This window comes from Cupressus sempervirens, chromosome 7, assembly GCF_028749045.1.
Source record: "Cupressus sempervirens isolate cs-2001-9-10 chromosome 7, ASM2874904v1, whole genome shotgun sequence".
NCBI lineage: Eukaryota > Viridiplantae > Streptophyta > Pinopsida > Cupressales > Cupressaceae > Cupressus > Cupressus sempervirens.
This window is the reverse complement of record NC_143124.1, coordinates 717,072,193-717,086,951: the sequence shown is the minus strand read 5'-3', so window position 1 is coordinate 717,086,951 and position 14,759 is coordinate 717,072,193. Positions and strand designations below refer to the sequence as shown.

General features: G+C 34.9%; 1 protein-coding gene across 1 annotated transcript in view; it reads right to left on the bottom strand.

Moving 5' to 3' along the window:
• The window catches only part of LOC149549238 (protein DETOXIFICATION 44, chloroplastic-like), a 245,707-nt gene that overhangs the window by 44,937 nt on the left and 186,011 nt on the right, over nucleotides 1-14,759 (bottom strand). The window contains exon 8 of the mRNA XM_089792653.1: nucleotides 10,167-10,330. Within this exon, the coding sequence (XP_089648779.1) occupies nucleotides 10,167-10,330 (164 nt within the window). The remainder of the gene's footprint in view (nucleotides 1-10,166; nucleotides 10,331-14,759) is intronic.

Here is a 14,759-nt window from a genome sequence, read left to right as displayed (position 1 = left end):
ATAGACAAAAAAACAAACCTTTTGAGGGAGGATGCATATTTTAAAAATGCAACTCACCTTTTAGATGTATAAGCATGAAAACTTCACTTTTGATGTAATAGCATTAAAAAGGTCCACTTATGATGGACTTTTGATGTAATAACATCTAAAAGGTTCACTCAAGTAAACTTTATATGTAGTGACATGTAAAATGTCCACTTTTGATGGATTTTACATGTTATTGCATATAAAATGTCCACCTATGAAGACTTTAAGTCATTTAATTCACTTAAAATTATAAAAATGTTACAAAATGGGTCATAAACAATATTTATTTATCATTTTTTGAAATATAACATATAAATATAATTTAAAAGTAACATTTAAATAAACATTTGATTTTTAAAACCAAAATCTAAACTAAAACTATATAGTTATATAGTTACTTTAGGTGAAAAATTAAAAAGTAACTCAACTTAAAATTATAACATAAAGTGCACTATAGTCACTTTAAGTTAAAAATTTAAAGTTAAAGTAACTTGAAAACATAACAAAAAGTGAATATAAGTTATATTTATCAAAAAGTGAAAGTCAAATTGAAAATATAACATCATATTTTTAATTCGTGCTGATGCACCCAAAAGGTTCACTTTTGAAGCACTAAAATGGACATATCTTTTGACTGACAACTCCGATTGACCTCTAAGTTAGACCGAATCAAAGGGAAAAATGAAAAGCATGACATGAGCGAAACCAAAGGACTAAAAACCAACAAATGCAAAATCAAAAGCACAAAGAACGGACGATGAAGGCTTCAAAAACCAAGCAAAGGCTCAATAAAAAGTAAAACGAAAAACACTTGATGAAAGCTTTCAATAAAAAGATTCATTATATCAATTGGTATCGATTGGTTGACCAATACTAACCAATTAAATAATGAACTAAACTCAGAGAAATGTGAAACTAATTTGAAAAATACTGTTACCTACATTTTGTGGTGACAAAATGGAGGACAACATACTTAGTGATGAGCTCTTGACTGAGGTTGAAATTCTTTATTGCAATTATACAATGAGAAGTGCTCACTATTTCTCTTTTGATCCACACGTGGAGGACTTGATGAGATGCAAGTGTGGATTGGTTCATAGATTCTATCGTCCACTATGGGATGGAGGTCTATCGTCATCAAAAGATGAGACTAAAGGTTGCAAGTATCTGACTCAAGTGATTGTGGGAGATTACTTGCAAGAATAAGTATTAGCCTTTACATTCTTCAAAGGTTAAGTGGAGGAATAAGGAGAAATTGATTAAATTAATTTCTTATAAAGTCATTAAATAAAATTAAAATTCAAAGGTGACTTTATATTTAATTAAAAAGTGATTAAAGTTAAATAAATAAATTAAAGGAATCTTCTAGAAGGAGGAATTAAATATTATTTTATTTCTTCTAGAAGGAGGTCCATCTATTGGAGGAAAAGAATAAATAGAGATGGCAGCCTCATTGTCGATCATTGAATGTGTTGCCATCTACTCTACCTGATAACTTGTGGAGCCAAGGGTTTCTGCAGTTAACACATTGATCAGTGGGAACGAACACTCCCATTGCATAACTGAGGTGGTGAAAGATCTTCCGAAGGGTTGCAGCTATTGGAGAAGACAAATCAGTCTTTTCATTGTGTCAAATTTGTGGAATAGGGCCAGATTCGTGGAGTAAGATTGAAGGAATAAGTCGGATATTGCTACCGTATGGATTTGCTACAATACAAATTTTCTACAGTACCAATTTGCTACAGTGATTCTTGCTACAGTGCTGGCGCGGCTACAGTGCCGTGTGAATAGTAAAATGCTACAGCGCTGCCGTGAACAGTAAAATTCAGATTTCTGGAGCAATTCCAAGTTTCTATCTATTAGATTTTGCACTGCTTTGAGGGTAGATATTTTAGGGCATTGGTAGGTTTTTTTATTTAAATCTATTGTGGAGAGATTGTAGACTGATTTTCCTATCAAATGTTGTCAAAGGGAATTAGAATATCATTCAAATCATAGCATGCATTTCCTTAAGTCTCATTATTGAAGATGCATATTTTCTCATTCGTAACCAATGTTTATATGTTCTAGTAAAATAGAAAAAATATTTGCATCGCCATTGTTAGTCATTTGGAGTTTGCAAGGATATCTCTTTAAGTTTGGCATTTAGAAACAATCAACATTTAGATTAGCATTATATTCCTTGTGTGCAAAGTGTTTGACGAAATTTTCAGGTCAAGAAATAAAAAAAATTAAAATCAAAATTGCAAAGGATATTACAAAATACAAGGTTACTGGGTGACTATGGTGTCAGTTGCTGCGAGCTGAATTACTTGTTGAGTCAACAAATCTATGGGGGTCTAGTAGAGGTTAGCTACAGCTTAGGGTTGCACATTCCTTCAATGATTTGTATCTCCTCATAGTCGATGGATGTGAGAGAAGTTTGCTTTGGAACCCAAGTATTGACAAAGTTAGCATTATAGCTTGGGGGGGTTCTATTGATGGGTTCCACCACTTCTGGCATGATGAAGATGAGGTCAAAGTTGAGCAGCAAGAGTCCAATGATCTTTTTGGACTTGTTTTGTTTTTGTTGGAATCCTTTTGTGTGCGGAATTTGGATAGTTGATGTGATGTATGTCCTTGCACAATTGAGGGAGGTCAGACAAGTTGGCTTTTTGAGTTGCTCTCTTCTGAGATGTTCACTCCTGCAACACCTATTGTTGGATTACTCCACCACTTCCAATAGCGCGGCACGGTGATTATGTCAATTTGATACATGTCATCATCTTCTGAGGCGTAGGTATTATAAGAGTTGATTGGTGATATCAAGGACATCACACAGGTATTAACTCCCTGTGGCTAATTATGTGTCGTAGAGTTGGGTGAAGAAGTTTGTTGAGTTCCTTTATTGACCGAGGTTGGCATATTGTTGAGTTCCCACCACCCAATGAGATTAGAGGGGTTTGCGATTACAACTGAAGTGAGGTTCTTAGTTGGATAGAGAGAATTTTCACTTATAATAGCAGAGCATGGTAGGTTGTCCTAACTGAGTATGCACATGGGATGATTTGGGATCCTAGAATTGAGTTGATTGGTACATTGATTCATATTGAGTTGCTTCACAACTTTGACATAAGAAATCTCTATACCAACGTAGAACAACAGATGATTAGACTATCAGCCTTGAAACGAATATTGGATTGTGACATTTGGTTTTAGATGACAAATGCAAATTGCTTGAGGGCAAGAAATCTCTAAGAAGGGAGGATTGTCATGTCTACTTTTCTAGGCTAGTAAATTTTGATGTGTTATTAGCCCGTTTTGCCTTGGTCATATGGGCTAATAGGGATTTATCAGGGATCAGATTGAGTTTTAGCCTAGGCAGTTCTAGTTAACACCCAATCAAGGTTGTTTTAGTGGGGTTTTCAGATACTTACTAATTTTAGTAAATCAATAGGCTCAACATTTTGATTGGACTAGGAGTGTCTCATCAAGATCTTGCCATCAAGCTATCAAACATGCTTATCTGAATCCATCTAGTCTATAATTTTAATGCCTGAATATTTAAATGGTTTCTTAATAAAGTGACTTCAATAACATAAGTTCATATTATCAAATGTCACTTTATTATTTTAAGTGGGAAAAAGACTATTTTAAAGGAAATAAAGAAACAGAGAAGGAAGGTGAAGAGTCAGCAACTTAGGCTTAAAAGAAGAAAGAGGACTCATTTGCATCATACTTGGTTTATATTATTGGATTTCTTTTCTCTCTTAGAAAGATCTAGAAAGCTTCAACTTTCATCCTGTTTGAGGATAGAATCCCTCAAGCTTCGAGGCAATGGATGGAAACTCATTGTTTGTTGGAGATATCACATGGGTCTCATTTCTGCTTAAATTTCTTTTCTAGTCTTCCAATCTAATTGTTATTTTTTATTTAAGACTGGAGTTCGTTAATCTTCTATTGGAGATTAAATAAAATATCATTTATGAGACTTTATTTTATCTAGATATTTTATGGGGCTTTGCTAGTTAAAATTTCAAATACATTGCACGAAATTAATTGTTTAAAATCTCTGAGATTTCATTGAGAAAATGGGGCACAGAGATGTGGGATATTACATGTACACATTTCTCTCAATTGTGTCACGAATTGTAATTTATCTTCCATTACTTGCTTAAATAGTATTCAATTGACATTTGAGAAAAGGAAATCAAGGTAACTATCCCGACTTTCCTACTTTAGTCAAAAAGGGGACATTACATACTCTATAGGCTTAGCTAATTGGTCTAAGAGGTCCATATTTCCACAATCAAGGATGGGAAAATTTAAGGCCATTTTTGTAAATTCCATTCATTTTTATTGAGAACCTTAAGAGATGACAATTACCTAGTTGCAAAAACTCAAGATAGTGATCTCCTGGGTGTCTCTAAGAGCCATCCATTGCTTGTTCCTTTCTGCCAAATATTATCTTCTATCTTTTTTCCCTAGGGTTTTGTTGTTACTATTGTCCCTCTCTTTCAACTGATGTGTTCATAGACCGTTCTATTCGTGTTGGCTAACACTTCATCCATGATGTTAATGCTCCTTTGTTGTTGTTCATGGAAAATATTTCCTTCTTATTCTATGGGATATATGCTTGGTCATTCTCTTGCCTTCTTTAGGGCACTAATCTTCTAGTATACAACAACCATAGACCAAGAACCTAAATAAATTAGTTAATAATGGATCACCTACTTCATTCAAGGGTAGGCTATCTTTGACCTTGTTCCACACTACCCAAAGATCATTGACTTCTTATTTTATATATACTCTTGTACAACAATGTTTACAAGAATTGGTCCTTCATTAAGGAGTCATATAGAACTTCGTTGGACTAAATCTTTGTGGAAGCTCCAACTTTCTTGGCCATTCTTTTCAAAATAGTGTTTAGATAGCGGTGTTACAAGGGATCAAAATGAATTTGTTGATTCTTTACAAAAGCAATTTGGACATTTTGGGTACATTCAAAATTTCTTGGAGGAATAATCCTAATTTCGAAAAGTATGAATTTTTATTAAGTTGGATCTCCAATGACCTCCTAAGTATGTTCACGCATTCAGTTCTTTCTGCAACTTTTAGTCAAATGTGTGGAAAATAAGTAAAATATTAAATAATTAGTCATGATTCCTTGAAAGGAATCTGTAACAATTTCCAAATTGACATTTTCTACTTAAAAACAAAATTCGTAACTAAATAGGCTATTAATATTGCTGCATTTCAAAAAAAACTTTTCCTATATTTTCTTACCTTATATTGCCAATTGGCGCACATAGCCACTCGGAACATATATTCTATTGATACCATTTTATCATAGGCCGTCAAAATAATTCTCACTATCCAAACCATGCCACCCAAACCAAAGCACAAAAGTCAAAATTTTGAATCAAATTGATTCCCAGTTCAAATAATGCATAACTACATGGATTGTAGGGTAACAAGGAAGAATCAAGCTCGAATGAGATCGGGTATACTTGACGAAATGACTTCTTTTATGGGTGGAACCTACCAAACCAATTGGAGCCCTCTATGGATGGTTCCTCCTCGTGGGTGGGACGATTGATAGAAAGGCGCTGTTTCCAGCCTACTCGGCGAACCGAGGTCTATGATTCCATTGCTATTCTTGCCTTGCTCGAGCGGATCGATTTGGGTCTACTTTAATAGGTTCCGGGTCCCCTACTATCTAGCCGGGGTCAAAAGCTGGTCCTACCTCTCCTCCTACTCACTACGCCTATACCTATGCTATGGGTGGGGGGGGCGTACTATTCTATGGCTAGTCGCTGTGAGGTTATCCACTTCTGTTATGGGCTATCAAACAATCTACTGATCTGGAAAGAATGCTGCAGGCTCTGACACTCGAATTGTTAAGCGTTGTTCCAGCATTCTATGATGTTCTAGTTTGAGAAGTTCCAACCAGTGTACCTACAAGTGATGGTTATAGTAAAACGGGATAGATAGAGATTGCTCATTACTTATGACCTAGTTGAAGAATCATTGAAGTTGATCCCCCATCTGCGGAGGTAGCAATGGTGGTAAAACAAGTGGTGGATTCTCCCAAAAAGTATTAGTTATTTGTAATGGTGATTATAATTGATTTGAGTGCCCCAATAAGTTAAATAGTCATAAAACAAGATTAGTTTTTGTAGTGAAAAATTCCTCACCAGCCAATACTCTGATTCATTCAAGGTCAGCTTGTGTGGAAAAGATTCAAAGGTAAATTTATCCAGAGTTCATGAGGAACCTATTAATACAAGTTTTGCAATAGGTTGAGCAAGATCTAAAATTTTGAGGATTTGCAAGAGAGCACTAATGTAGCTTTGGATTTTTGAAGGTTTCAAACCCTGGTTTGATGAGATATCTCTATTTCGTTTTGTCTTGATTTGTTTTGGAATAGGGTTTAGACATTTCATATAAGAAGCCACGGACCTATTTGGAGCATTCTTTGTCATTTTCAAGCTGACTGCCTAGCTGCACAAATTTTTCGGTAGTTGCAGAGTCTAATCCTCACTAATAGGATATTTTTGGTGTTGTATCAAAGGTTTCTACTACTGTTAACATTCACACATCATTTTGGCATTAATGCAAATATTTTCAATCTATTATGAGGTTAAAACTAAAACTTCTTTTTTCTTATGTAATTCTGATTTTTGGAGCAGCAGATTATATTATTAATTTTCTATTCTTTCTGTTACATCCCAAATTTTGACCTAATTTAAAATGTTCATATAGCCGTTGAGGTTCACATGAAGTCAATTGACGGTTAAATTTGTTATAATCCTGTGAAATGGTAAGATGGTTAGTCGTTATAATTTCACGTGAAGATAACATGCTAGTTGATTATTTATCATGAATTCATAGAATTGAAAAGGCAGTTAGCTGTTATGATTGTTTATGATTAAATAACTTGTTATGGCAATATGATTTAATTGCAGAGAATTTCTTGTAGGAAGCATGCCGAAGAGGTGGAAGCATTGTCAAAAAAGAATTGGGCACAAGAGCATCACCATCACTGGGCAAATGGGTATGAATCGTGAATCACCATGGTTGAAGACCTAGCGACTTGAACATCGGGATATAATCAATGGAATTGCATGAGCTATTAAATAAACATTTAAAACATTAATTATTTTAATTAAAAATAATAATACGTACCTTAAAGGTTTTGATTGATCTTTCACCATATTATTATAATATATACCTATGTACGTACACATAGATATAAGAATAAAGTGACACCATAATATTATTTTCTTTATAATAGAATGATGCCACTTCACAAATATTCATTTTTGATTTATAACCTACAAATCTTCTTCCATTTTTATTCTTTTTCTTGCTTGAAACCGATTGAACTCTTGGCACATTTTCTTGGCATCCAAGAGCCAAGACATTTCTTTTATGTTACGACTTCTTGGAAGTAAAAGGGTCCTTTAGTCTTTAATAGATATCACGAGGTTGGGAGAGACAAAGGACATATAAAAATCACATTTTCGACTTCCTTTCTTATTCCTGGTTTCCTTGCTCATTTCCAGCTTCCATCTACCAACCGATACTTTGCAAATACCATTCGAATTTCTGCAAATTCCATTCAAAAACCTCTGCATTTTATAGTAGTGCCATTCTTGTTACAGTCTACCTTATGTTTCCTTGTTGAAGTCGTGATTGTATTCACACATTGTGGTTACGCCTGGAAAGAAAATTGAAGAAGAGTTGATACATAAGCATCTAGCAAGATTCCAGACATTCCGGATTATACCAGGTCATGTGGTTAATCATTTCCAAATATTGCAATAATTCCATTAACAATTGTTATTGCATTTCGATTTCCATAACAGTAAGCTACAAATTATATTCATCACACTTAAATAACATTAGGAAGTTGTTTACCATAAATCATAGTAAAGTATCCATGACATGGAATCATGAATTATTCTTGCCATTGGAAATCAAAATCAAATGATATTTATTTTTGCAAGTCTTAAAGAATATAATCTCTCACAATCACAGATTGTGATAAGCTGGAACATATATTATTCATGAAACAGTTGAGAACCAACAGAAAGCGCTGGTTGCTCTGAGATTCAAACACCTGAGACTCACTCCGTTGTATAGCCAAGGAAAAGGGTGAAGAGGTGAGAGAAAGAAATCTGCAATAACATGAAACAAAACCAAATGTGATATAACAATGTTTATTATTCTTAAAAGGATTCATTTAATAGCTCATGCATGATCATGTTTATTGTTTTCTCCTGCTATTAAGTCAAGTGTTGTGATTAGATACTAGGATGCTCAATGGCTGACAAGGTGTTCCATATCTATTCCGGGTAGGGAGGGCCTTTTTAGTTAAAGAAAGTGTGGGGATAAGTTTAAAGTCCGTGGTTGGAGGTTAAGCCCCTGAAAATGTTTTCCCTCTCTACAAGATGTCAGACATGCATCAGATAAAGATAAGCTATGCATTCAAACATTTGTCGGAAATAGGTATTTTTATTTTTATGAAGTATATTCAAGTAGAAGGTAAGATTAATTGAGTTGTATCATTGCTACAGTTATTTCTTTAAATAAAAGCAACTCTTATCATCAATATAATTGGCAACCAATTAGATCGGTTGATCTTCTAACTGAACGTGGAATATATTTATTTGCGAGAAAGAGATTTATCTGATGGATTGTTATTTCAGTCTTTCATTTATAAGAATAATGATTATGAGCATATCTTCTAATCTTATGTTATTGCCACAATTAAGCAATCAGAAAGAAAGGAATGATATAGTGGTCTCTGATGCCCTAAATGATCCAATTGTAATTGATGCCCTAAATGATACATTGGTATCTGAAGCCTTAAATGATACAGTGGTATCTAGATGCCCTAAATGATCCAATGGTAATTGATGCCCTAATTGTTACAGTGGTATGTGATGCCCTAAATGATATAGGGGTATTTGATGCTAATAGTCATTTGATATTGATATAGTGGTATTTGATGGTAATCGTCATTTGATATTGATATAGTGTTAGTTGATGGTAATCGTCAATTGATCCTAAGTGATATTTGTGGACTAATCCGGGTGATTGCAAAATATCCCTACATTGATTTTCAGTACATATTCCATGGTATGTAGATATTAATTTCCATAGTAAATTCATTGATGGTGTTTTTTTCAGATGTTAGTTATGAGTTTTCCGTTTAAGTAATTGAAATTATTAATCTCATTCACATGAACATAACTGATATAACTGTCTTCCTATGAAAATGAAGTAATAACTGTATTTCTTTGATATGTCAGTTGTTAATTAAGACCCAGGAAAAGTGGTTGTTACACTTTCCATCTCTTTGAATGTTTGCCAACTGTTTGAAAAAATGCCTTAATGAATGTTGATATAGATTTATGATGAATAAATGGTCTTGGATTTTCGATACAGCTCTTGAAAGTGATTATCATGAGAAGTTCTTCATAACAGCTTGTCTCCAAAATGCTTGATAAAATGTCTGCAGAATAAAATCAGCAATAGTGCAAATTTTGGACAAACATTTGTGATAGGGATTTTACATAGACTCCATAGTAGCTAATTCTCTTGCCCAATATTCTCTTGACCATCCTTTAGTTCTCTCTAGCTGGATGGAACAATAGCACAATATTTAATGCATAACCACATAGTTGTGCAATGATGAGCCAAACATTTGTAATACACAAAACATAACATAGAAATCAAGAGAACATTTCACATGTATTTGTGCAATAATATGAAACAAATATCAATTGTGGACAACAAGAATACAGATGGGAATGTACATATAAGAGAACTACCTGACTAATTCATGGTACATAATACATACTACAAGTACCAATTTTGGCCCAATATGCGTGTTGATTGGATCAACCACCTAAAAGTTACTGACCATGACTAACCAGAAATACAAGTCTGCCAATGAACATTGCACATTGCATTAACCATGACCATTTTGTCCACGATGTATGCAGATTTGATGTAAAAGCCCTGACCAACTACAGTACTGATATAAATGATGTCTAAAATCCTTTCTTTACCATGGACTTTGCAAGCCAAAAGTCATCAGGTAAATCACTTTTAAAAATTTCTATCCTCGTAAAATCATTCATATTCACCTGGCCAGCAAGTGCTAGGGCGTCTGTAAGAAGAGATACTGCCAGCCAAACTTGAATGCAAATCTGATGAGCAGCCATAGCTATCGGACCTTGTCGAGCAGCCATTGATGTTCCCAAGGTCATAGTAACAAGTATGGCTATAGTCCTTCCAAGCAAAAGACCACCTGCTAGGATTTGAAAAGATAAGTTCATCACATATCTTACAAATACTGAGAATAAAGATTAATTACTTTACTTATAATAAGTTTTCTATGCAGGTTCCATAAGTTTAGGACAATCCCGAGTGTAATAACAACTCTATTTTTGAGTTGAGTGAATCAGAAATCAGGTGGTCTATTTCAAAAGGAACAAGACTCCTAAGAACTACAAAACAAGAAATTAGCATAGTTACCAGTCCAGTTTCACAGTACCTCTAGCATTATTAAATCTGAAATTAGTAAGGGAAACAATATGAAGACATCATGCTTCATCTGTGATAAGGTGACTGGTCACTAGAATACTGTACAATTAAGAACACAACCTAGGACAGCAATGAACAGAAAGGATAGCATTGTCCAATTTTTTTAATAATCCGAAAAATATGATTGCAAAAGACCTTTCAAGCATAAGAAATAACAAAATATGTATGTCTCCATTTGCAATAAATTTGTTATACAAAAATGGAACTTTGGTATCTTTTTTTTTTCAGAGCAATTTTATTGGAATTCAAATGCCCCTCCAATGAAACGTACTTGTCAGGATACTCATAAAATGACAACCTACAGCATAGAAAATATCTCTGATAGCATGATAAAAAGCATGGGAGTCATATAAATGACCTCTTGATTCATCAAATAAAATTTGATAAAATGCTTATGAAATTAAGCTAGGATACTGATTCGTCTTGAACAAGGCAGGTTTCCGCATCTCAAGTAGACGGGTGCGTGGTACTTCCGGAAGTCCTGTGGAAGCTGGCCGGATCCACGAGCATCTGGAAGCCTGTGGTTGGCTTCTGGCCAGCTTCCACAGAGCCTCCAGAAGTATCAAGCAGCACCTGCGGGCCCAACAGCCAATAACATAAAAAAAAACCCAAAAACAACTTAAGTTCCCCATTATGCATGTGCCTAAATTGACTTTTAGGTTAGTTTTTCCTATGAAACCCTAAAATGACTCTAAAGGTGAATTTTGAAGCATTCACAACTCATTTTGGAACTTTATTTGCACCTACAACCACTTCTCCTTTGGTCTCTAGTTTGCATTGCCATTGTGAAGCCAAGTTCATCATTTTCGAAGAGGATCGATCAATCTCAAAGGAGTTTAAATCATTCAAGATAAGTGATCAATCGCATTCTTTAATATTTTGATAATTATTCTCTAGTTTTTGATGAATTTTTTCAAGTTCTTGAAATTTTTTTCAAGTGTTTTTTCAATTTGTGTTTTAAAAGATATAAAGAAGTAAGTTTGGGTATCTATTTTAGTAGTTTTTTTCACTTCTTTCCACTTGTATGCATGATGTTCACAGTTGTTAGGAACTTAGGACCTAATTAAAATTTATTTATTTTCTTATAGAATGTGTTGCAAAAAACTAGGCAAGAATGGAGGCCAATGGTAGTGCTAGTCAGAGTTTAGTGGTGGACCAAGGAGGGCAAGGGACTGATAATTTCAAAACTGATATAGGTTCTCCTTTGTGGAGACATACAACACAGATATCACAAGTTGCCAGAGGTGGCTAATACTATTGGAAGTGAAATTATTGTCAAAGCAACAAAGGAAAATCTTTCAATAGCTCATATTCCTGGGCGAAGCTTCAATTTATGGGCCTTACTGGCGAAGGATTTGGAATGTGCAAAGGCAAAAATGGTAATGTGATGACTAGTGCATAAATAGTTTCATTTGTAAGAGAACAAGAAGTTGTTGATGCATTGGTCAATAGATTAAAAAAAAGCTACTATCAAGGTCCATCCTCAAAGAACAAGATGCATGCATCTACTGAACCAATTGTATCCTCCCAACACCCATTCTTGCAAGTACCTATGCCAAGAGAGGATGAGGAAGAATTGGGAATTTCAACCTGCAAAAGAGACCCATGCCGCATTTAAAATGGAGGCAAGAGACTGTGCCAATGAAGCTATTCAATGTTGCCTCTATGCAAATGGGCTTCCTTTCAACTTGATGAGATCCCCATATTCGAAAGAAAAGGTGCCAACAATCAAAGAATCACCAATTGACTACACAAGCCCGAGGTATGAAAAGGTGAATACAACTCTATTGCAACAAGAGAAGACACGTATAGAGAAAAACCTTCAACCAATAAAAAAATCTTGAAAAACTTCGGGTCTAACTATTGTGTCAAATGGTTGGAAGGATACAAGAAACCGGCCACTAATTAATGTGATTACAGTTTCCCCCAAAGGGGCAATGTTTTTGAAGGTTGTTGATTGTGAGGGGCAAGTGAAGGATTCCAAATTCATTTCTAGAATTCTCATCGAGGCCATTGAGATGTTGGTAGTGAGAATGTGGTACAGGTGGTCACAGACAATTTCAAAAATTGCAGGAGTGCGGGTGCTTTGGTTGAGAGTCGGTATGACCATATTTTTTGGACCACATGCATTGTTCACTCCCTTAACTTGATCATGCAGAAGACTGGCACTGAAATAGATTGGGTGAAGAAAATATACCAAGAGTGGGAGGAGATACAAATGTTTGTGACAAACCACCACATGTCACAATCCATTTTTAGAACATACTCCAAATTGGAGTTGCTAAAGGTAAGTTGATTTTTAAAAAATACTAAGTTTCATGGATTTGTAATTTAGTTAAAAATTAAAATTTGTAATTTTATTGTCAATTGACATTGTTAATTTGCATAGGTTGTTGAGACCCGTTTTGCATCTCGTAAAATTGTTATGAGACGACTCCTCAACGTAAAAGATGCATTGAGCCAAATGGTCATTGGTAATCAATGGGGCGTATGGAAGGCCTCAAATTCAGGAAGAGGTCAAAGGGTCAGAGATTTGGTCTTGGGTGAGAGTTGGTGGGTTCATGTGGCATATGTATTGGATTTCACCGAGCCCATCATGACTATGCTCCGCTTTTCTGATATAGATAAACCTTGCTTGGGGGATGTGTATGACCGCATGGACACCATGGTTGAGAAGGTAATACATTCTATACAAGAACATGAGAGTGACCCTACACAAAGCGAAACTTTATGCAATCAAGTGGAAGCAATCATCCACCATCGCTGGAATAAGATGGCTACCCCATTGCACCTCATTGCATATGCCTTATCTCCTAGGTACTATAGTGAGGAAGTACTTAGTATGCCGGGTAGAGTTGCACCATTTGCGGATGAGGAGGTTGCTGAGGGGTGCCACAAAGCTCTTACAAGATTCTTCCCACTCTAAGAAATGCATGAAAAAGTGAGGGATGAATTTTGGGCTGTTTGCTTCGGGGTTAAAGCATTCTCCATTTGCACTAAAGGACCAAAATAGAATGGGAGCTATCACATGGTGGTACATGTATGGTCAACCTTTCAAGCATCTTCAACCTCTTGCAATCAAGGTCCTATCGCAAGTAAGATTTTAATTTTGTTTTGTTTTAAACTTTTAATATTCATGTTTACACTTGCATTCTCGAATTTAATGTTTCACACATTCTTTAAATTTAATTTTCTTTTTATTTGTATGTTTTGTGACAACTATCTAGGTTGCTAGTTCTTTTGTTGCTGAAAGGAATTGGAGTACATACTCCTTTATCCATTCAATGAAGTGCAATTGGTTGGGCTAAAAGAAAGATGAGCACTTAGTCTTTGTCCACACCAACTTGCGTCTTTTGTCATGTAAAAATGATCATTACAAGAAAGGGGCAACAAAGCTTTGGAATGTAGCACTTGTGTGTGCAGATTTGGATGTAACGCTTCATGAGCTTACTACTGTCGGAGATGGTGATGATGATAGTGTGGTACATGGTGCATCTAGCATATCTGGAACCATGCTTGGTTCAAATGATCTTTCAGCAGTTGGAGATGATGATGAGAATATGGGTTTTCTTGTGTATCCTTATGATTCAAACTTCGACGCATATTAGTTGATTGAATCTTCAATCATTAACTAAGTTTTTCTTTTGTTGAAATCTTGAACATGACCTATTTGAACTTATTGTCTAAGACTAAACTCTAATGTTGGACGAGCACACATTGATATATCATATGAATTTTGAAATATCTTGAATTTTGCTAAAGGGTGAAGTATCATAGTCATACTATCAAATGATTTATTTTTGTAAATTTCTTGCATTTCTTTGCATATATTATATATATAATTTTTTTGTATCGGTATTTTATATATATATATATATATATATACACACGTTCCTCCCACGTCTGCATCCAAAAAAAAAATCACGCATCCTGTATCCGCTTCTGGAATCCGCATCCGAATTAGTAACTTAGAAATTAAGTAAATGGTAATTATTGTGATATTTCTATCAAGATTTTGTTGTGTAGTTTTCAAGTCGAACTCGTTGACCTATGTTTCATGAGTAGTGGTTCACAAGAACCCATCTCCCATGAGAATGAATGGAATACATACTACTAATTGCACCTTGGTGAGG